This window comes from Rhinoraja longicauda, chromosome 3 (assembly GCF_053455715.1).
Source record: "Rhinoraja longicauda isolate Sanriku21f chromosome 3, sRhiLon1.1, whole genome shotgun sequence".
Taxonomy (NCBI): domain Eukaryota; kingdom Metazoa; phylum Chordata; class Chondrichthyes; order Rajiformes; family Arhynchobatidae; genus Rhinoraja; species Rhinoraja longicauda.
In genome coordinates, this window is record NC_135955.1 from 19,939,145 (window position 1) to 19,962,310 (window position 23,166).

General features: G+C 44.2%; 1 protein-coding gene across 1 annotated transcript in view; it reads left to right on the forward strand.

Annotated features, from left to right (window-relative positions):
* LOC144589925 (ADAMTS-like protein 1) overlaps nt 1-23,166 on the forward strand; it is a 431,785-nt gene that overhangs the window by 246,560 nt on the left and 162,059 nt on the right. The window contains exon 4 of the mRNA XM_078394882.1: nt 21,010-21,055. Coding sequence (XP_078251008.1) covers nt 21,010-21,055 — 46 coding nt within the window. The remainder of the gene's footprint in view (nt 1-21,009; nt 21,056-23,166) is intronic.

A 23,166-nucleotide genomic window follows, 5' to 3' on the forward strand; every position in this document is an offset into this window, starting at 1 on the left:
GTTATTACCACTGACAGAGGGCCACAGTTCACTTCGTCCCTCTGGGCCGCGCTCGCAGAACTGTACGGTTCCAAGTTACAACCCACTACTGCATATCACCCCCAGGCAAATGGACTCGTAGAAAGGTTCCACCGTCAACTTAAGGCATCCCTCAGTGCAAGGCTTGAAGGCCCGGACTGGGTAGACCAGCTCCCTTGGGTTCTTTTGGGCATCCGGACTGCTCCTAAGCTAGATCTCGGTGCGTCGTCCGCGGAGCTAGTATATGGCTCGACACTTCGAGTACCCGGAGATTTGTTTCCGGACCTTTCAGACCAGCTGCCTACAGTCCCATCGGTGTTAGCATCTCTCCGGGAACGGGTGGGCTCCCTGGCCCCAGTTCCAACTTCACGTCATGGGTGTCCCATGGTACATGAACCGCCTTCCCTGAAGGACTGTGAGTTTGTTTTTCTGCGAAAAGATGCCCATCGCGCCCCGTTGCAGAGGGTCTATCAAGGGCCGTTCCGGGTTTTGCGTAAGGGAACGGCTACCTTCACCTTAGACATGTGCGGCAAGAGTGAGCTCGTCTCGGTGTCCCGGCTCAAACCTGCACATTTGGATCCGGATCAACCAGTCCTGGTCGGTCAAACCCCTAGGAGAGGCCGACCTCCGTTAGTTCCGCTCAGTCCAGGACCCCCCGTTCCGACAGTTCCTCCAGGACCCCCCGTTCCGACAGTTCCTCCAGGACCCCCCGTTCCGGTAGTTCCTCCAGGACCTCCCGTTCCGGCTGTTCCGCCAAGTCCGGAACCCCCGGCTCCTGTGGTTCAGGCTGTCCCTCTCCGTACTCGTTATGGTCGCGAAATCCGGCTCCCTGCTAGGTTCCGCACCTCGGGTTCTGGGGGGGTCATGTAGCGACCATAGAGAATGGTCCAGGTCGTCGAACCCTCGGATTGGCCAGCGAGGTCACGTGTGAACGCGACCATGGGGATTGGTCCAGGGAGCGACATCGCTGATTGGCCAGCGATGTCATGTGCGCTTTTGGCGCCCGAAATAGCCAGTTCGGCGAAGTCTTCGAAGAAGACAGTAAGTTTTTGATGGTTGTCCTTTACCTTGTTGTTTAACTCTGTATTCGAATATTGCGGCTGCAATAAACTTCTTCTACAACCAACAAGTTTTCGGACTCGCCATAACTTCCTAAAATAACTCAACACTGGCGACACAAGGTGCAGACACAAGAAAGTGTAGATGCTGGCCATTATAAACAAAGACACAAAATGCTGGACAACTAGCAGGTCAGGCAGCATCTTCAGAAGACATGTATAGCCAAAGTTTCCAGTTGAGACCCTTCTTGAGTAGGGATAGTCTCAAGGGAGATTACGTCTCACGAATTTGATTGGGTTTTTTGAAGAGGTAACCAAGAAGGTTGACGAGGGCAGGGCCTGTGATGTTGTCTACGTCGACTTTAGCAAGACCTTTCATTAGTTCCACATGATAGGCTGCACTAGAAGGTTAGCTTACATGGAATGCAGGAAAATCTAGCAAACTGGATACAGAATTGGCCTCGTGGTAGTAAGCAGAGTGGTGGAGGAGGAAGATTTTTTGGACCTGGGGCCTGTGACTAGCAGTGCGCCTCAGGGATCAGTGCCGGACTCATTGCTGTTTTCATCTATATCAACGGTTTGACTGAGAGTGTATAACGCATGATTACCAAGGTTGCAGATGACACTAAAATATATGGTATTGCAGACAGTGGAGGTGGTCTGGGCAGAGAAACGGCTAATGGAGTTTAATTCAGATATGTGTGAGACGTTGCATTTTGGGAAGTCAAACCAGGGCAGGACCTCCTCAGCGAATGGTAGGGCCCTGAAGAACGTTGTAGAGCATGGAGGAACAAGTACCTGGATCCCTAAAAGTGTTGTTACAAGTAAACAGAGTGGTGAAAAATGCTTTGGGCATGCTGGCCTTCAACAGTCAGGGAACTGAATTTAGAAGTCAGAATGTTGTGTTACAGTTGTACAAAACGTTGGTGAGGATGCACTCTGTTCAATTTTAGTCACCCTTCTATAGAAAAGATACCATTAAGCTCGAAAGTGTGCAGTGAGGATTTATGAGAATATTTCCAGGTCTAAAGGGCCTGGGCTATAAAGAGAGTGGTTGTAATGTGATTACAGGAGGCTGAGAGGTGATTTTATAGATGTGTATTAAACCATGAGGGGAATAGACATTGTGGATGCAGTCTTTTTCCTGGAAAAAGGCACAAAGGTCTGGAGCAACTCAGCGAGCCATTCAGCATCTCTGGAGAACATGGATAAGTGACGTCTCAGGTCAAGACCCTTCTTTGGACCCAGGGTAGGGGAATCAAGAAATAGAGGGCATAGGTTTGAAGTGAGAACGGGAAGATTTAATATTAACTAGACCAAGTGGACCCGTTGGGTCCAAACCTCTCCTGCATTGGTGCAGCACCCTCTCCTCCCCCCCCACTCCCCTCCCCGTCCCCCTCATCCTCCCACACCCCTCCCCCCTCCCTCTCCTCCACCTCCCTCCCCTCCACCTCCCTCCCCTCCACCTCCCTCCCCTCCACCTCCCTCTCCTCCACCTCCCTCCCCTCCACCTCCCTCCCCTCCACCTCCCTCCCCTCCACCTCCCTCCCCTCCACCTCCCTCCCCTCCACCTCCCCCCCCTCCACCTCCCTCCTCTCCCTCCCCTCAGCCCCCCCTCCCCTCACCACCTCCTCCCCTCACCCCCGCCTCCCCTCCCCTCCACCCTCCCCTCCACCTCCCTCCCCTTCACCTCCCTCCCCTCCACCTCCCTCCCCTCCACCTCCCTCCCCTCCAACTTCCTCCCCCCCTCCCCTCACCCCCCTTCCCCTCACCCCCCCCTCCCCTCACCCCCCCCTCCCCTCACCCCCCCTCCCCTCACCCCCCTCCCCTCACCCCCCCTCCACCTCCCTCCCCTCAGCCCCCCCTCCCCTCCACTTCCCTCCCCTCACCCCCCTCCCCTCACCCCCCCTCCCCTCACCCCCCCCCCCCCCCTCACCCCCGTCACCAGGCCTGGCTCTCCCGTTGTTACGGAGCTGGTAAACCCGCCCCCAAGAGATAGGCGGCCGAGCCCTGCTCAACGGGCCCCAACTGCGCAGGCACGTGCGGATGCGGCGGCCATCTTACGTAACTACCAGATCAACGGAGCCCCAACTGAACATGTGCAGTTTTTTAAACTTTAAAATGTGGATAACTTTAAAAATATAACACCGATTTCAATGAAACATCCGCCGTAGGACCACGGGACGACGGTGAGTAAGGTGGGCCTATAATTGTCAAGCTATCATGTACCGTTTTGGCTGTAGTTCAGGAACAGGCAAACAAACAAAAGTTTTAGTATATAGATTTGAGGTGCAACTTTTTCATACAGACGGAGGTGGATAAATGGAATGAGATGCCAGATGAAATAGTTGAGGCAAGTACAATAACAGCATTTAAAAGGCATTTGAATCATGGATTTATCCTGTGTTTGCTTTATTTATTCAGTCAAATGCAGTTTCTCAATGGTACATGGATAGGAAAGGTTTTGAAGGATATGAGCCAAATGCGGGAAAGTGAGACTAGCTTAGATGGGGCATCTTGGTCAGTATGGACGAGTTGGGCTGAACAGCCTGTTTCCATACAGCTTGCAGGAAACTCTGTACTGGAGGCACATGAATAACACCAGGCGCTGCAAACAATTCTTTACCCTCAGCTTGCATGGATAATTAGAGGGATAAATGTTGCTTATGGACACAAGGAACCAATTTATGTAAAACTGTTTCCAACAATTAGGTGGATTTGTACAAAAATACAGAGTTGAAACCTTTCCAATTATCAAAAGCAAAACAGTGCTGGCAAAATCTTGCTGCTGTCAAAAGTTAGAGGTCTAGCACCCAACATTGATGTGGTTTTGTTCACAGTATGTTGGTCTAAAAATTTGATGGATCAACTATGAAAACATAAGTAAGACTTACCAACAACTAATTAAATACAAGCGGCTATATGGCATTTAAAAGTAAATATCTGAACAATTAAATCTCCTGCCCATTGTTATTTTTAGTACCTGTTTTTTTCATTGGTTTCCCTCCTCTGGAATTTCGCAAAATCATGTGTCTTCTAAAGGAACCCAATATTCCTCATTCAGGAACAAACTTCCAGGAAGTGGCTAAGAAGACTTGTCCCACCTGGTCATTCCTTCTCTCCGCTCCTGTCAGGCAAAAGATACAGAAGCTTCCAAGCGTGCTCCAACAGACTCAGGAAAAGCTTCTTCCCCTCTGTTATCAGACTTCTGAATGGTCCTTCCATAACATAGAAACATAGAAAATAGGTGCAGGAGTAGGCCATTCGGCCCTTCAAGCCTGCACCGCCATTCAATATGATCATGGCTGATCATCCAACTCAGTATCCCATACCTGCTTTCTCTCCATACCCCCTGATCCCTTTAGCCACAAGGGCCACATCTAACTCCCTCTTAAATATAGCCAATGAACTGGCCTCAACTACCTTCTGTGGCAGAGAATTCCACAGATTCACCACTCTCTGTGTAAAAAAAAACTTTCTCATCTCGGTCCTAAAAGACTTCCCCCTTATCCTTAAACTGTGACCCCTTGTTCTGGACTTCCCCAACATCGGGAACAATCTCCCTGCATCTAGCCTGTCCAACCCCTTAAGAATTTTGTACGCTGGGGTCCTGTAAAATTCACCTCTCCCCCATTGCCCACATTGGATTTTGTCTGTGGAACTGCTGCACCACAATGCTAAGAACTATATTCTGTACTCTGTATCTTTTCTTTTGCTCTACCTGCTGTACTTCAGTTTGGCCTGACTGTATTTATGACTGTATTTATTATCTGATCTGATTGAATAGCATACAAACAAAGTTTGTCACAGTATGTTGGTACACATGATAGTAATAAACCTAAACTGTTGTCACTCAGACAGATTTTGTTGTTGAATTCACAGAGAAGGTTAATTAATGCACTATGCTTGATGTTGTCTGCACGAACATTCAAAAGCTGCCACACAAAGGCATAATTAAACAAACAACAAAGTAGGTCTTTTTGCTTCATGCGGCGAGTTCCCCATAACTCTCCCCGACTCTTTAACTTGTCGCGGAGCCGTGGAACCACGGAGGCGGCGGGGACTGGAGGCAGAAGCTGCCGGCGAAGGTTCACCGGAGAGCGGATCGTCATTGACCCAAGGCTGGGACAAGGCGAGAGATCGCAGCACCCCTTCGCAAACAACAAACCCAAGGAAACTTCCCTCCTCGCCGCCGCCACTCACCCTGGGGATGCGGGGCTTCTGATCAATAACTACAACACTTGTGTTTGTTCTTATTTGGCCGAGCTAGAGGGAGACGGGGCCGGGGAAGAGAGTGGAGGAGCGGCACAGATCTCGCTGGCGCTGGGAGAGAGGGGGGGAGAGAGAGATGGAGGGGGGAGAGAGTCGGGGTAGAGGGAGCACCAGGTGAGTGCGGGAGCGCTGGGAGGGTGTCAGAGGGTCCGATGAAGGAGCGTTGCCACTTGTGGGGTCTGCTCCCTCCCTCCCTCTCCCACCCAGCACCAGCGAGATCTTCGCCGCTCCTCCACTCTCTTCCCCAGCCCCGTTTCCCTCTAACGCAGCGAAATAAGAACAAATACAAGTGTTGTAGTTGTTGTTCAGAAGCCCCGGGGTGAGTGGCGGCGGCGGCGGCGGCGAGGAAGGAAGTTTCCTTGAGTTTGTTGTTTGCGAGGGGGCGCTGCCATCTCTCGCCCTGTCCCGGCTGGGTCGGTGGCGATCCGCTCTCCGGTGAACCTTCGCCGGCAGCTTCTGCCTCCAGTCCCCACCACCGCAGCCCCGGTTCCACGGCTCCGGGACAAGTTAAAGAGTCGGGGAGAATTGAGGGGAACTCGCCGCATAACGCAAAAAAAACTACAAAATCATTGTAGTTTTTACTAATTAACCATATATACACCAAATTAACAGTCAATAGACAATAGACAATAGACAATAGGTGCAGGAGTAGGCCATTCGGCCCTTCGAGCCAGCACCGCCATTCAATGTGATCCTGGCTGATCATTCTTAATCAGTACCCCATTCCTGCTTTCTCCCCATACCCCCTGACTCCGCTGTCCTTAAGAGCTCTATCTAGCTCTCTCTTGAATGTATTCAGAGAATTGGCCTCCACTGCCCTCTGAGGCAGAGTCTTGAAAACTATTTTCTTACCTATATGGAGAAAAACTGGGGAAAATGTATGAAACAAAGATTTGTTTACATGGAGCAGTGGAGCGAGCGACAATTCTTTGCCCGCCACGACCTATGATCTGTACCTGCTCAGTCGGAATACCCAACTCGCTTATTCGCTATCCATTCAGTTATCTCTCCTTGGATCCCATGCGATCTAACATTTCCAATGCAACCTACCATGCAGAACCTTGTCAAATGCCTTACTAAATCAAGTCCTATGGTTTTACCCACCTTAATATTTTTCAAGAGCCCCAATCCCACCTCCTTCATGATTTCAAACCGTCCTTGCTTACAGTATTAGTGTTCACACTGATCTCACTGTCCACTGTATCCTTCTCCTTGGTGAAGACAGATGTGGAGTAATTTAATAACCCGCCTATCTCCTCTGATTACAAGCACAAATTCCCTTCTTTATCCTTGTGCGGTCCTACCTATCCCTGGGTTTAATGCTCTTGCTTTAATGTGCTTATAAAAGAGTACATTAGGATTTTCTTGAATTCGATTCACCAAAGACATTTCATGACACCAGGGCCCTATACAACTGCAGAAGGACCTCCTTGCTCCTATCCTCAACTCCTCTCTTTATGAAGGCCAACATGCCATTAGCTTTCTTCACTGCCTGTTGTACCTGTATGCTTACTTTCAGTGAATGATGTACTGGGATACCCAGGTCTCATTGCACTTCCCCTTTTCCTAACCTGACACCATTCAGATAATAATCTGCCTTCTATTCTTGCCTCCAAAGTGGATAACCTCACATTTATCCACAATATACTGCATCTGCTATGCATCTGCCCACTCACCCAACCTGTCCAAGTCACTCTGCATCCTCATAGCATCTTCTTCACAGTTCACACTGCCACCCAGCTTGTGTCATCTGCAAATTTGCTAATGTTACTTTTAATTCCTTCAACTATTGTAAATATACTGCGGTCCCAGTACCGAGCCTTGCGGCACCCCACTAGTCACTGCCTGCATTCTGAAAGGGACCTGTTAATCCCTACTCTTTGTTTCCTGCCTGCCAACCAATTTTCCATCCAAGTCAATACCCTACCCCCAATACCATATGCTCTAATTTTGCCCACTAATCTCCTGTGTGGGACCTTATCAAAGGCTTTCTGAAAGTCCAGGTACACTACATCCACTGGCTCTCCCTTGTCCATTTTACTTGTTACATGCTCAAAAATTCCAGAAGAATTGTCAAGCATGATTTCTCCTTGGTAAATCCATGCTGACTTGGACCGATCCATTACTGCTATCCAAATGCGCCACTATTACGTCTTTGATAATCGACTCCAGCATCTTCCCCACCACTGATGTCAGGCTAACTGGTCTATAATTCCCTGCTTTCTCGCTTCCTCTTTTCTTGAAAAGTAGGATAACATTAGCTACCCTCCAATCCACAGGAACTGATCCAGAATCTTTTGAACATTGGAAAATGATCACAATGCGTCCACGATTTCTAGAGCCACCTCCTTGAGTACCCTGGGATGCAGACCATCAGGCCCTGGGGATTTATCAGCCTCCAGTCCCATCAGTCTACCCAACACCATTTCCTGACTAAAGTGAATTAGTCGTGAGTTTCTCCCTCCTTCTAGTTCCTCTGTCCCCTCGTACATCTGGGAGATTGTTGGTGTCTTCCTTAGTGAAGACAGAACCAAAGTACCTGTTCATCTTGTCTGCCATTTCCTTGTTCCCCATAATAAATCCATAATAAATTCATCTGTTTCTGTCTTCAAGGGACCCACATTTGTCTTAACTATTTTTTCCTCTTCACATACCTAAAGAAACTTTTACTAACCTCCTTTATATTCTTGGCTAGCTTATCTTCATACTTCATCTTTTCTCCCCATATTGCCTTTTTAGTTACCTTCTGTTGATCTTTAAATGTGTCCCAATCCTCTGGCTTCCCACTCATCTTTGTTATGTTATACGTCTTCTCTTTTATTATTATACTGTCCTTGACTTCCCTTGTCAGCCACGGTCACCTTTTACTTCCCTTAGAATCTTTCTTCCCCTTGGGAATGAACTGATCCTGCATCTTCTGGATTATTCTCAGAAACACCTGCCATTGCTGTTCCACCGTCATCCCTGCAAGGGTTCCTTTCCAGTCAACTTTGGCCAGCTCCTCCCTCATGCCTCCATAGTCCCCTTTGTTCAACTGCAATACTGACACTTCCGATTTTACCTTCTCCTTCACAAATTGCAGATTAAAACTTATTATGTTATGGTCACTAACTCCCAATGGTTCCTTTCCCTTGGGTACCCTTATCAAATCTGGTTCATTGCACAACATTAAATCCAGAATTGCCTTCTCTTGTAGGCTCCAGTACAAGCTGCTCTAAGAATCCATCTTGGAAGCACTCTACAAACTGCCTTTCTTGGGGCCCAGTACCAACCTGATTTTCCCAGTCGACCTGCATGTTAAAATCTCCTATAACCACCCGAGCGAGCATTACCTTTATTACATGCTAATTTTAACTCCTGATGTAACTTGCTGCCTATCTCCAGTCTACTGTTTGGGGGCCTGTAGATAACTCCCATTAGGGTCTTTTTACCTTTACAATTTCTCAGTTCTATCCACAATGACTCTACATCTTCTGATTCTATGTCACCCCTCGCAAGGGACCGAATTTCATTCCTTACCAACAGAGCCCCCCATCCCTCTGCCCACCTGTCTGTCTTTTCAATAGGACGTACACCCCTGAATATTCAGTTCCCAGCTCCGATCCTCTTGTAGCCATGTCTCTATAATTCCCACAACATCATACTTACCAATTTCTAACTGAGCCTCAAGCTCATCCACTTTATTTCTTATACTTCTTATACTTTCTTATACCTTCCCCCAAGATTCAGACTTTTCCTTATTTAAAACAATCTCAAAATTTATAGAGTTGTGATAATTATCCCCAAAGTGCTCGTCCACAGAAATACCATTTACCTGGCCAGGCTCATTTCCCAAAACCAGGTCCAATATAGTCCCTCGAGTTGCCTTATCCCCGTTCTGCATTTGGAAACCCTATTATAGTTCACAAAAGTTAATGGAAAGATATAGTATCCTAAGGGATCTATAAGGCTTGGATGTAGAGGCTATTTCTTCCATGGGAGGTTCTAGAATAATGGATCACTGTTAAAAAAAGGGTAGATACCGATAAGATTAAACTTTTTCTCTCAAACAGTCGCAATTCTTTAGAAATGATTCCTTAAAGGTCAATGGGAGTGGAGTATTTGAATGTTTTTAAGGTGAGATAGATAGATACTAATAAGCAAGGATATTAAAAGATGTTGAGCCAGGCAGTGATATGGAGTTGTGGTTCCAGTCAGATCAACCACCATCTTTGTAAATGCTCCATTCCTGCTTTTATTTCATTTGTACATACGTACATAAATACATACATGAAAGGGATTTTGTGGAGTGCCTCCGAGATGGATTCTTAGAGCATCTTGTACTGAAGCCTACCAGGGAGAAGGCAATTCTAGATTTAGTGTTGTGTAATGAACCGGATTTGATAAGGGAACTCAAGGTAAAAGAGCCATTAGGAGGTAGTGATCATAATATGATAAGTTTTAATCTACAATTTGAGAGGGAGAAGGGAAAATCGGAGGTGTCAGTATTACAGTTGAGCAAGGGGGGCTATGGAGGCATGAGAGACGAGCTGGCCAGAGTTGACTGGAAAGACCCGAGCAGGGAAGACGGTGGAACAACAATGGCAGGTATTTCTGGGAATAATACAGAAGGTGCAGGATCAGTTCATTCCAAAGAGGAAGAAAAATTCTAAGGGGAGTAAGAGACGACCGTGGCAGACAAGGGAAGTCAAAGACAGTATAAAAATAAAAGAGAAGAAGTATAACAGAGCAAAGATGAGCAGGGAGCCAGAGGATTGAGACTTTTAAAGAGCAACAGAAGATAACTAAAATGGCAATATGCGGAGAAAAGATGATGTACGAAGGTAAGCTAGCCAAGAATATAAAGGAGGTTAGTAAAAGCTTCTTTATGTATGTGAAGAGGAAAAAAATAGATAAGACAAATATGCATCCCTTGAAAACAGAAGTGGGTGAATTTATTATGGGCAACAAGGAAATGGCAGACGAGTTGAACAGGTACTTTGGATCCGTCTTCACTAAGGAAGACACAAACAATCTCCCAGATGTTCTAGTGGCCAGAGATCCTAGGGTGCCGGAGTAACTAAAGGACATTCACATTAGGCAGGAAATGGTGTCGGGTAGACTGATGGGACTGAAGGCTGATAAATCCCCAGGGCCTGATGGTCTGCATCCCAGGGTACTTAAGGAAGTGGCTCTAGAAATCGTGGATGCATTGGTGATCATTTTCCAATGTTCTATAGATTCAGGATCAGTTCCCGTGGATTGGAGAGTAGCTAATGTTATCCCTCTTTTTAAGAAAGGAGGGAAGAGAAAATGGGAAATTATAGACCAGTTAGCCTGACATCAATGGTGGGGAAGATGCTGGAGTCAATTATAAAAGAAGAAATTGCAGAACATTTGGATAGCAGTAACAGGATCGTTCTGAGTCAGCATGGATTCACGAAGGGGAAATCATGCTTGACTAATCAGGAAATTTTTGAGGATGTAACTAGGAAAATGGACAAAGGAGAGCCGGTGGATGTAGTGCACCTGGACTTTCAGAAAGCTTTTGATAAGGTCCCACATAGGAGATTAGTGGGCAAAATTAGAGCACATGGTATTGGGGGTAGGGTACTGACATGGATAGAAAATTGGTTGGCAGAGAGGAAACAAAGAGTAGGGATTAACGGGTCCCTTTCAGAATGACAGGCAGCGACTAGTGGGGTGCCGCAAGGCCCGGTGCTGGGACCGCAGCTATTTACAATATACATTAATGACTTGGATGAAGGGATTAAAAGTAACATTAGCAAATTTGCAGATGACACAAAGCAGGGTGGCAGTGTGAACTGTGAGGAGGATGCTATGAGGATGCAGGTTGACTTGGACAGGTTGTGTGAGTGGGCGGATGCATGGCAGATGCAGTTTGATGTGGATAAGTGTGAGGTTATCCACTTTGCTGGTAAGAATAGGAAGGCAGATTATTATCTGAATGGTGTCAAGTTCGGAAAAGGGAAGTACAAAGATATCTGGGTGTTCTTGTTCATCAGTCACTGAAATTAAGCATGCAGGTACAGCAGGCAGTGAAGAAAGCTAATGGCATGTTGGCCTTCATGACAAGAGGAGTCGAGTATAGAAGCAAAGAGGTCCTTCTGCAGTTGTACAGGGCCCTAGTGAGACCACACCTGGAGTACTGGGTGCAGTTTTGGTCTCCAAATTTGAGGAAGGACATTCTTACTATTGAGGGAGTACAGCCTAGGTTCACTAGGTTAATTCCCGGAATGGCGGGACTGTCGTATGTTGAAAGACTGGAGCGACTGGGCTTGCATACACTGGAATTTAGAAGGATGAGAGGGGATCTTATTGAAACATATAAGATTATTAGGGGATTGGACACACTGGAGGCAGGAAACATGTTCCCGATGTTGGGGGAGTCCCGAACCAGGGGCCACAGTTTAAGAATAAAGGGTAGGCCATTTAGAACGGAGATGAGGAAAAACATTTTCACTCAGTGAGTTGTAAATCTGTAGAATTCTCTGCCTTAGAAGGCAGTGGAGGCCAATTCTCTGGATGCTTTCAAGAGAGAGTTAGATAGAGCTACCTTAATGATAGCGGAGTCAAGGGGTATGGGGAGAAAGCAGGAACGGGGTACTGATTATGAATGATCAGCCATGATCACATTGAATGGCGGTGCTGGCTCGAAGGGCCGAATGGCCTACTCCTGCACCTATTGTCTATTGTCTATTGTAATGAGAAAAAGCTAGAGTGTGGAGCTAACTGGACAACAGAGACAGAGTTGGCGAATGGACACCTGTAAGCTTTAAGATTTCCTGATGGCAGGAGGTAATACATCTTTCTAGTGCTTATGTATTTCTGGCACAGTCAGTATCCATGGACGTTGCAAAGCAATCTCCAGATTACCACATTTCTTTGTGTAACGAAGAGCTCCCTGAACTTGTACGAACAGAAAGATTATGCCATCTTGTTCTAGATCCCCTCACCAGAGGAAGTGGTTTCCCCATTACTTTTATATCTTTTTTATTCTTTTTGTTATTAAAACAAATGTCTCCACAACCTCTACCATGGCAGATCACTCTTGCTGATATTCTGTGTCTTAAATGAAATGTCATTATTTTGGAGGTTAAGGCCAGTTTAAGACAAAGTACCTCTGAAGTATCACTTCACATATTTGTATTCCAGCATCTGAGTTAAAGGCTAATAATCTGTTAGTCTTCTTGATTATGTTTTGCTTGTGGATTTATTCTACACTGTTAACCTTTGCATTAGTGCAATAATCCACTATGTTCTTCAATAAATCTATTGAAAATTCAAAGAAAATAGCAGAAATATTGTTTGCAGAAAATCATATCCGTACTGTATTTATGACATTCAACAAAATATCTGTGCCACGTATTCTGCACTTTTGGCAGCAATATATGAAAATCATTTGACATTACTGTGCTGAAACTGTGCTGGCAATGGGAGCAAAATAACAAGACTGTACTCTGGTCTCTGTTTGGAGCCCAAGGTTTTAAAGATAAAAAATGCTGTCGCCTAACTTATGCCCTTCTCTCCTGAAGCTACTGACCTATTTCTATGTTAGTTATCTTAGTGGAATGTTGCACATTGTTGCTCTCTCCTGGCCATTGATAATTTCCTTTTCTGTTAAACTTAACATCTGTTAATTACATCCAACCACAGTCGTGGAGGAGCAGTTAACCTGGTAATGAGCTTGAAAGCTTTTGTTTTTTCTCCACTTCCATGAGTCTGTTTCTACCACAGATATATTCAGCACATCAGAGTTAACAGCTTCAATTCATTCATTAAATGCTACTCCACACAAGGGTTAGATTACATTTTTTTTAAATCTGCTACTTGAGCCCAACTGAAAATTATCCCTTTTTTTAAACTATTCTGAATCAATCTCACAGAGCTGTGGAATTTGTCACCTCTTAATGCACCTTGGGTAGTGACCGCAGCTGCACATAACTCCACTGAATCAGTTACTGCTAATTTACCCTGCCGATTCGTAATCAAGTGCTTTGTTCACTTGCTGAGTTTAAATGATTTTTTCTTTCCAGATTTTAAAACCTACAATAATTCAAATTATTTTCCTTTATAAAAAAAAATTGCAACAATTTGTTGTCAAAAGAGAGGAATATGAGATAAAATCCTGAGAGGAATAAATCGGATAGATGCACAGAATCTCTTGCCCAGAGTAGGGGAATCGAGGACCAGAGGACATAGGTACAAGGTGAAGGGGAAAAGATTTAATAGGAATCTGAGGGGTAACTTTTTCATACAAAGGGTGGTGGGTGTATGGAACAAGCTGCCAGAGGACATAGTTGAGGCTAGGACTATCCCAACGTTTAAGAAACAGTTAGACAGGTACATAGATAGGACAAGTTAGGAAGGACATGGACCAAAGGCAGGCAGGTGGGACTAGTGATGCTGGGACATGCTGGCTGGTGTGAGCAAGTTTGGCCGAAGGGCCTGTTTCCACACTGTATCACTCTATGACTCTGACTCTATGAGAGGCTCATTAACCTAAAGAAGCTTTAGGAGGAAGAAGTTGCAGCTCTCTGAAACCCTCGCATTATCCAATCCATCAGTAAATTAGAAAAGGTGACAGAGATGGGAAACTCTGAGGTACGCAGAGGATTGCATTCCAGTCAACAGAAATTTTCAAGATGTAGTTGGGGGTAAGACGTGAGGCAGTAAGAACATTGTAGAAGTGTCCTCCATAATGTTTGGGACAAAGACCCATCATTTATTTATTTGCCTCTGTACTCCACAATTTGAGATTTGTAATAGAAAAAAAATCACATGTGGTTAAAGTGCACATTGTCAGATTTTAATAAAGGCCATTTTTATACATTTTGGTTTCACCATGTAGAAATTACAGCAGTGTTTATACATAGTCCCCCCATTTCAGGGCACCGTAATGTTTGGGACACAGCAATGTCATGTAAATGAAAGTAATCATGTTTAGTATTTTGTTGCATATCCTTTGCATGCAATGACTGCTTGAAGTCTGTGATTCATGGACATCACCAGTTGCTGTTTTGAGGCATTTGTTTGAACACGAGCAGCTAGGATGTGTCTATACACTTCAGAATTCATTATGCTACTACCATCAGCAGTTGTATCATCAATGAAGTTAAGGGAGCCAGTACCTTCAGCAGCCATACATGCCCAGGCCGTAACACCCCCACCACTGTGTTTCACAGATGAGGTGGTATGTTTTGGATCTTGGGCCTTCTCTCCTCCATACTTTGCTCTTGCCATCACTCTGATATAAGTTAATCTTCATCTCATCTGTCCACAAGACCTTTTTTCCAGAACTCTGGTTGCTCTTTTAAGTACTTTTTTGCAAACTGTAACCTGGGCATCCTATTTTTGTGGCTAACCAGTGGTTTACATCTTGCAGTGTAGCCTCTGTATTTCCGTTCATGAAGTCTTCTGCGGACAGTGGTCATTGACAAATACACACCTGACTCCTGAAGAGTTTTTCTGATCTGTCGGACAGGTGTTTGGGGATTTCTCTTTATTATAGCGAGAATTCTTCTGTCATCAGCTGTGCAGGTCTTCCTTGATTTGCCAGTGTCTTTGCGATTAGTAAGCTCACTTTCTTCTTAATGATGTTCCAAACAGTTGATTATGGTAAGCCTAAGGTTTGGCTGATGTCTCCAATAGTTTTATTCTTGTTTCTCACTCATAATGGCTTCTTTGACTTTCTTTGGACAACTTTGGTCCTCTTGTTGATAAACAGCAATAAAACATCAAAGGTGATGGAAAGACTGGAGGAAAGACTGGGTGCTGAGAGCTCTCTTATACCTACATTAAGGAGGCAATTAAACACACCTGAGCAATTACAAATGCCTGTGAAGCCATGTGTCCCAAACATTCTGGTGCCCTGAAATGGGGGGGACTATGTATAAACACTGCTGTAATTTCTGCATGGTACAATTATTCTAAATGTATAAAAATGGCCTTTATTTAAATCTGACAATGTGCACTTTATCCACATGTGATTTTTTTCTATTACAAATCTCAAATTGTGGAGTACAGAGGCAAATAAATAAATGATGGGTCTTTGTCCCAAACATTATGGAGGGCACTGTAGATTCATAGAGTGAAACAGTGTGGAAACAGGCCTTTCGGCCCGACTTGCCCACACCAGTCAACATGTCCCAGCTACACTGTCCCACCTGCCTACATTTGGTCCATATCCCTCCAAACTTGTCCTATCCATGTACCTGTCCAACTGTTTCATAAATGTTGGGATAGTCCCAGCCTCAACTACCTCCTCTGGAAGTAAAAAAATATTTTTACGTTGATTCGCTGAATCCATGTAATATTTACCGTTGAGCTTGGCCATTGACCTTTTCAGAATTTCTTTGTGGAAATGGGGCTGCAAACTACATGGTATTCCATGGAACACAGCCCACTCTACACTTCATGCTAAGTGATGTTTTGCATAACTCTGGGTCTCTGTTGGGGATGTTTTTCAGAATTTAGCAAGAATTTCTCCAATTCACAGACACAATAATTCATACTGTCAAAAGTCATGTAGAAGTTGTGAGCTCATTTACCAAGCATATCAAACCATTACCGCATAGAAACCTGCCTGTGTCCCAGTTATTTTTTGCTGATAGTTAATTCTCCACCACGACTTCATCTCACAGTATTCCTTTCCCTCCCTTGTGTTTATACAACATCCCTTTAAACACATCAATGCATTCAATTCAGCTGCTGCCTGGGAGGGAAGTTGCAACATCCTCACTGCCATCTAGGTACAAACTGGATTCACTTTTAGTGATTGTCCTCCTGTAATTGTGCCTCATTCTGAAGCCAGGTTGAAAGTCTAGAACCTATTCTCACAAGATTGGAAGAAACACAGCCATGCAGCTGAAAATAGGTTTACTGCACATTGAAGCAAAATCATACCAATTTCCACGATTTTCACTGCCAGTGAGAATTTGACTCCTGGCTTCCCTTTGGGATTTTTGTTAACACTAACAGCATGATTCTGAATCCTGCAAATAATATCAACAATTGTCCAAGGGCCGATTTAAATATTTTACATGATTTCCATTATCCTTGGTTGAATAAGCATTTGTTTTTATTTACTTGTGGAACAAGCAGTTGTCATTAATCCTACTTCCCCTTGGTACTTAAAGTGCCACGTTCAACTTAGGTTCTTTGCCACATGTCTCCACACCTCTAGGCTTCCTCACCACTTATGATTAGGACACACTACTCATGCTTACAATTATGCCTTCCAATCATCATCATCAACAATATTTCCACAATCCCGTGGTGACAAGCAGATTGTCATCATTTTTGGGGACATCACAGGCAGCCACACGGATAATGTGAAAGCAAATATAGAGGGACTCATCATTCGAGACATATTGCCCACTGAGTTATGGATCAACCTACTCGACTGGACCTCTCTGTAGAGCAACATTTAAACAGACAGCAAATACATCCACATAAGTGTCTCGAATGCTTCAAGAGATGAAGTCAAGATCACTAATAGACACAAAAAGCTGGAGTACTTCAGCGAGACAGGCAGCATCTCTGGAGAGAAGGAACGGGTGACGTTTCGGGTCGAGACCCTTCTTCAGACTGCCTGTCCCACTGAGTTACTCCAGCTTTTTGTGTCTATCTTAAACCAGCACTTGTTCCTTCTTACACATTTTGTCTGCTCCACTGCAAAATCAAGTTAAGATCACTGTCACGCTTAATGGGTCAGGCAGCATCTGTGGAGGAAATGAATAGGCAACATTTTGGTTCGGTACCTTAGAAAGTCCTATGATGCTGCCAGACCCGCTGAGTTATTCCAGCACTGTGTTTTGCTCAGGATTCCATCATCCACAATTCCCTGTATGTCTCCAATGTTGCTCTTAGTTTCCTGCCCTCAGGATATTTTTCTGTAGGCTTGCAGGATGCAAACATTGATGCCAATGCCAGTATTTATCGTCCATCCCTAATTGTTCTTGAACTGAGGAAGCAGTTAAGAGTCAACCGCATTGTGGAATTGGATCATTAAAAAAAATTCCCAGTATTGAATTCCCAGTTGCCATGGTGAGATTTGAACTCATATCTCTGGATAAATGGTGCAGAACCTGGTGGACCAGAGACTTAACCAATGCATAACCGTAACCACTATTTAATCTGTCACCATACTCCTGCTGACATCTTCCACATCTCACAGTTCATTGCTCACTGTTACATTACTGAGATTGTCTAACTTCTGCATTGAACAAGAGGAAACTACATCTACCTTTCCTTTACCCCACGGAAAGAGGCAGTGTGGCTCTATCCATTTGTTGCCATTGCAAGCTTTCCCAATGTGCAGGCACTCATAGACCACACTCAGGCCCTTACCGAGATCTCCATGGCAACTTCCTTCCATGAATCGTAGAGTGAAGCCTTCGGGAGTTTCGCTGGCCCCTTAGGTCAAAGGACATACATGCTCCCTGCTCCCATTATTGAAACAGCAACTTTTAAGCAATGACATTCTCCAAAATCGAAAAGCAGCCAATAGGTAGCACTGTAGTAGTGACCTTACGAGCAAGTCCTGAACAGGGTAAGTATACAATACAGGCAGTATGTTCCATCAGAAATGCCCCGTGAATGATCTGTTGTGGCTTTCTCCTGAGATCCACAACATCACAAGAATGGTCTCGATCCGAAACCTCACCCATTCCTTCACTGCAGAAATGTTGCCTGTCCCGCTGAGTTACTCCAGCATTTTATTTCTATCTTCGGTGTAAACCAGCATTTGTAGTTCCTTCCTACACATCACAGAAGCTGGTTTGTGTGGGTTTGACAGAAAGAAGGGACGCCTCAGAGAGATTGGCGGGTTTGAATTGAAGAGAAAGTAATTTAAGAGGGAAAGGAAGATCTAAAGGAATGTTTGCAGTCACAACGTGTGAGTTGTGGCTCTAAAATAACTGGTTTCAATCTGATTTACTGTTAATAGGATACCATGTGTTTTACAGCACCAGCATCAACAGCCTTGAGTTTATTGGGCAACTTCACACATTGTTGACAGGCACGGTTCTGTAAGGTTCCTCATTGATGTTTCCATTTTCCCAAACGCTAATATATTTCTCAAATAAAGCAGAACCGCCACTGTTTAAATTCTTCAAATTCCAACCAGAATAATTGAAGAATTTGATTAGCCACAGTGGAAGCTGAGTTCAGGTAGATAATAGTGTTTGTGAAGTGATTGTGTTTTCAGGAGTATAGCAAACAGTAATTCTAGTCCATGTTGCCAAAAAGGGGCATTGCATCTGATGCCTTGTTTCATTCAACAGCATAACCACAATGTAAATAGAAGGGTCTCGACCCGAAACGTCACCCATTCCTTCTCTCCGGAGATGCTGCCTGACCTGCTGAGTTACTCCAGCTTTTTGTGAATAAATGTAAATAGTAGAAATCAGTTAATCAGTTAATTTGACTGCAGCTCTATATTAAGTAAATTTATTATGTTGCTTCACACAGAAAGCATTGCTAATTGAAAATGAACAGGCTGCAGTTATACAAAGATAAATTACTTCTGAGAAGTAGTGACTAGGCTACTGCAACGCAGTCCGCAGTTGTGAGGATTGGTAACTTCACTGTTATAATGCAGCCTACAGTTTTGTTCCTGACCACTCCCCAGACAGTAGTGTTCTTTTTTTCCTGAAGTTCATGTAGGGTGAAGATCTACATGGAAACTGTTTGTATTGTTTCCTGTCAACATTAGGAAACACTCAGAGCCTGTCCTCCTTGAACCTTTTTTGCTTTATCCGATCGTTTCACAATTTCAACTATAATATGTTGTTCTTAAAATCTCATCTTCATATAATTCATCATATTCTAATCTCCTCAAATCCAATAACTTCCCAGTGGCCAGTCACAGGCTTGAAAGTAATTCTGAAAGGGTGATTTCCAATACTGTATATAATCTCCGTAGAGAACGGGCTGGAATTATTTGATACATTTTTGTGATCAGGAACATAACTTGACCCACACCTCCACTGTTTGTCATATAACTGAATGTTTAAATTCAGCATACAATGCAGAGGCATGTTTCCAACTGCTCTGAAAAACTATCTGGCACTACCCTCTGCTTTCATTCTGCTAATCATTTTTGTATTCTATTCACCATCTTCCTCCCAGTTCCATTCTGCTTAATCTTCTGTAACCTCCTGTGTGTGCTTGTGAAAGACTTTGCTAAAGTCCATACAATATAGATGTATGAGCATACATTCCCCACTTTCAACCCAATTTTTCAGTAAATGGAAAAATGCAAAGGGAATGTAGAATTGTGTGGAAATGTGCAACCAGTTTATTTGACTATCTGACTACACTCTGGATGTCAATATTCATCGTCAATATATGTCACACATTTATTTTGCACTATTTTTACTTTTCTAAAAGAAAAGAGTGAGAGGCTTTTGATTATTTTTCTGATCGTCTCAAAGGGACTTGAGCTGTATTTCATATTCGCCTTGAGGCTCATGTTCACTCCTTGACTCAGTTCAGTCAAATCCTGTGTCAATTTCTCACCAGTTTCCATAGCATCAGCTTTTAAAATAGACTAAAAAAATCGTAAAACCCGACAATATTGCTATATAAATCTCAAATAGGAATTAATGGGTTTATGTATACACTAATGATTTGATCCCCTATTTCCACAAGTTATTTCTTTGTACCATATACTCCAACTAATGTTCCATTTTCATATGTCATATTCTCTAGATAGTGTTAATACATGAAAACAGAGAAACAGAAAACTAGGAACTGGAGATAAATTGGAGCAGGCTCTTTGAACCTGGACCCACCAGCCAGCAGAAATATCCTCCTCCCATCCAGTCTGTTGGACACTGTCATATTTTGACACTTGTAACAGTTTTCTAATTCTTTTAAACTCATGTGAATTTTGGCCCAGATGATCCATAGAAACATAGAAACATAGAAAATAGGTGCAGGAGGAGGCCATTCTGCCCTTCGAGCCAGCACAGCCACTCATTGTGATCATGGCTGATCATCCACAATCAATAACCCGTGCCTGCCTTCTCCCCATATCCCTTGATTTCACTAGCCTCTAGAGCGCTATCTAACTCTCTCTTAAATCCATCCAGTGATTTGACCTCCACTGCCCTCTGTGGCAGAGAATTCCACAAATTCACAACTCTCTGGGTGAAAAAGTTCCTTCTCACCTCAGTTTTAAATGGCCTCCCCTTTATTCTAAGACTGTGGCCCCTGGTTCTGGACTCGCCCAACATTGGGAACATTTTTCCTGCATCTAGCATCTAGGACCCGATCTGTCCTCATACGTCTGGTCATCTCAACGGTTTCAAGTTGTTTGCAATGTTTCCCTTCAAAATCCAGGTGACAATTGCATCTCTATTTCAATACCTCTACATCTGTCCCCTGAATATTTGGCTGAATCAATCTCAATTGTGTTCTGGGTCTCCTGCAGTTTATATAACTCAGCAGGGGTTTCATTTGCTGTGGAATGTGACATTGTTCTATAGTTTAGAAAAGTTAAATAAGATTAAATAAGCTACAGGAATATTATAAATAAAATACTGGGTTTTTTTTGTCACCCATATAGTGATTTATGTCTAGTATTTGCAGATTGTCCACTGTATTGTGTTTCATTCTCTCTTTCTTACGTGTGATCTTTTGTTTGTTTCTGTAGAAATTGTGACGGGCAGAATATCCGTTACAGGACATGCAGCGGTGTGGTAAGTCTTGCTCATTTGATTTTACTCTCAGTAAACCTGACCAGAGTGAGAAGCAATGTTTGTAGTCACCTCTTCAATGCAAGTAGACCTATAGCTGAGGGTCTACTGCCAAACAAGATAGGGATGGGGAATAACAATGCTTTCTATTCCATCTGATTGCAATGAAAATAAACAGTAACATTTCCAATAGTTCAATGCTTTTTGTGTTCATTCCACGTCTGGGAGAAGTTCTTTATATTCAAAGCGTTCTTCCTATCACTTGAGGGGTGATGTTATGGAGGTGTATAAAATCATGAGGGGAATAGATAGGTTGAATGCACATATGCTTTTTTTCCAGGGTTAGGGAGTCAAGAACTAGAGGCATAGGCAGAGGAAAGAGGGGAAAGATTTAATAGGAACGTAATGGCTAACCTTTTCACATGGAGGATGATACTTTTATGAAATGAGTGACCAGAGATATCATTAGAAATGGAAAGAGATGAGAATATGCATCATCTCCTATAGTATGACTTCATAAAAGCTTGCCCTTTTCAGCCATTGCAGTGATGCTAGTTATGAGGAAGTATTATGTTATAAGTAGACTACCTTTAATGGTAAGCAGCACGAGAGTCAATACAAAGCATATAATAAACTCATATTTCCTATAACTTTGCATTCAATGCACTCAATTATGCTCTGGTAGACAGCCAGTCAGATCCAACATCAGACAGATGAAAAGGAATCATTCCTGTAGGTATGGAAACCATAAAGTGTACATCAATCATCGAGTTGAGAGATACATCAAAATATTATATTTCTAAAGCTCTCATCTTGTATGTATGTTCCCGAAATACAGCCAAAACGGTACATGATAGCGCAACAATTTTAGGCCCACCTTATTCACCAGTCACCTGCGGTGTGCAGTAACACGGTTTGTTCAAATTGTTGTTATATTTTAAAAGTTATTCACTTTTTACACTTTCATAAATCACTCCCACTTGCCGTGCCTGTCAGCCGCGCCTGCGCAGTCATACCTCTGTGTTTGACGCCACAATGGGAACTCAACGGGTCAAATATGAGATCGCCATTTTGAGATCCCCATTTTGATCTAATACGGCGTCACAATGGGGAGGGTTTCCGGGCCCGGCGGCGGTGCCTTGCCCCCCGGCCCCAGGGGAGACTCCAAGCAGGAGAAAGATGGTCGTGTCCCCATCGTCTTATCATTCCCCTCCGTCTCCTCCAGCGCCCACTTGAACCGACGGCGTCGTCGATGACTCCAACAACAATGGCGGCCGCTCTCCTTCTTCTCTTCCCGCATCTCCTCCAGCGCCCGCTTCAACCGACGGCGTCTTTGACGACTCCAACAACAATGGTGGCCGCTCTCCTTCTCCTCCTCCTCCCGCTCCGCCATCTTGTGCGCGCCTCCCGCCGCCGCACTGCCCGCCGGGAGGTGTAGCCCCACTCCCGCCCGGCCCCAGCACCCCCGACCATCACCAGACTACAATCCCCCAGTGAGCAGCGCGGCACACACACACCCCTCCAGGGTAATAATAAAAATAATAATGATATAATATAATAATACTTAAAATATAATAATGTAAGAATATAAAATGTTATATTGTATATCTATTAATATATATTAATCTTTTGCTGGGGAGGAGGATGTGGGGTTCTGACTGATTCTGGGGGATGAGAAGGGTGCTAGACCAATGCAGGACAGGTTTGGATCTGATTGGGGTTGTGGTTCAAATACAAGGGTTATTTGAGTATAATCTCAGTGGGATCTTGCTGTGCATTGCAGGGGAGGGGGATGTGGGGGGTCTAACTGATTCTGGGGGACGGGGAGGGTGCTAGACCAATGCAGGGGTTTGGAACCGATTGGGGTTGTGGTTCAAATGCAAGGGTTATTTAAATATAAACTGGGATCTTGCTGTGCATTGCAGGGGAGGGGGATGAGGGGGCTCTGACTGATTCTGTGGGAGGGGGAGTCTGGAAATAATTACATTTGTAATATCTATCTAAATATTACTAAAACTCTCATTAATAATATTAAAATTGTGTGTGTTTTTTTTCATTTTGGTTCCTAATAGTGAATAATAAAAAATAGTTGGTTCATCAAGTCATATAGCATG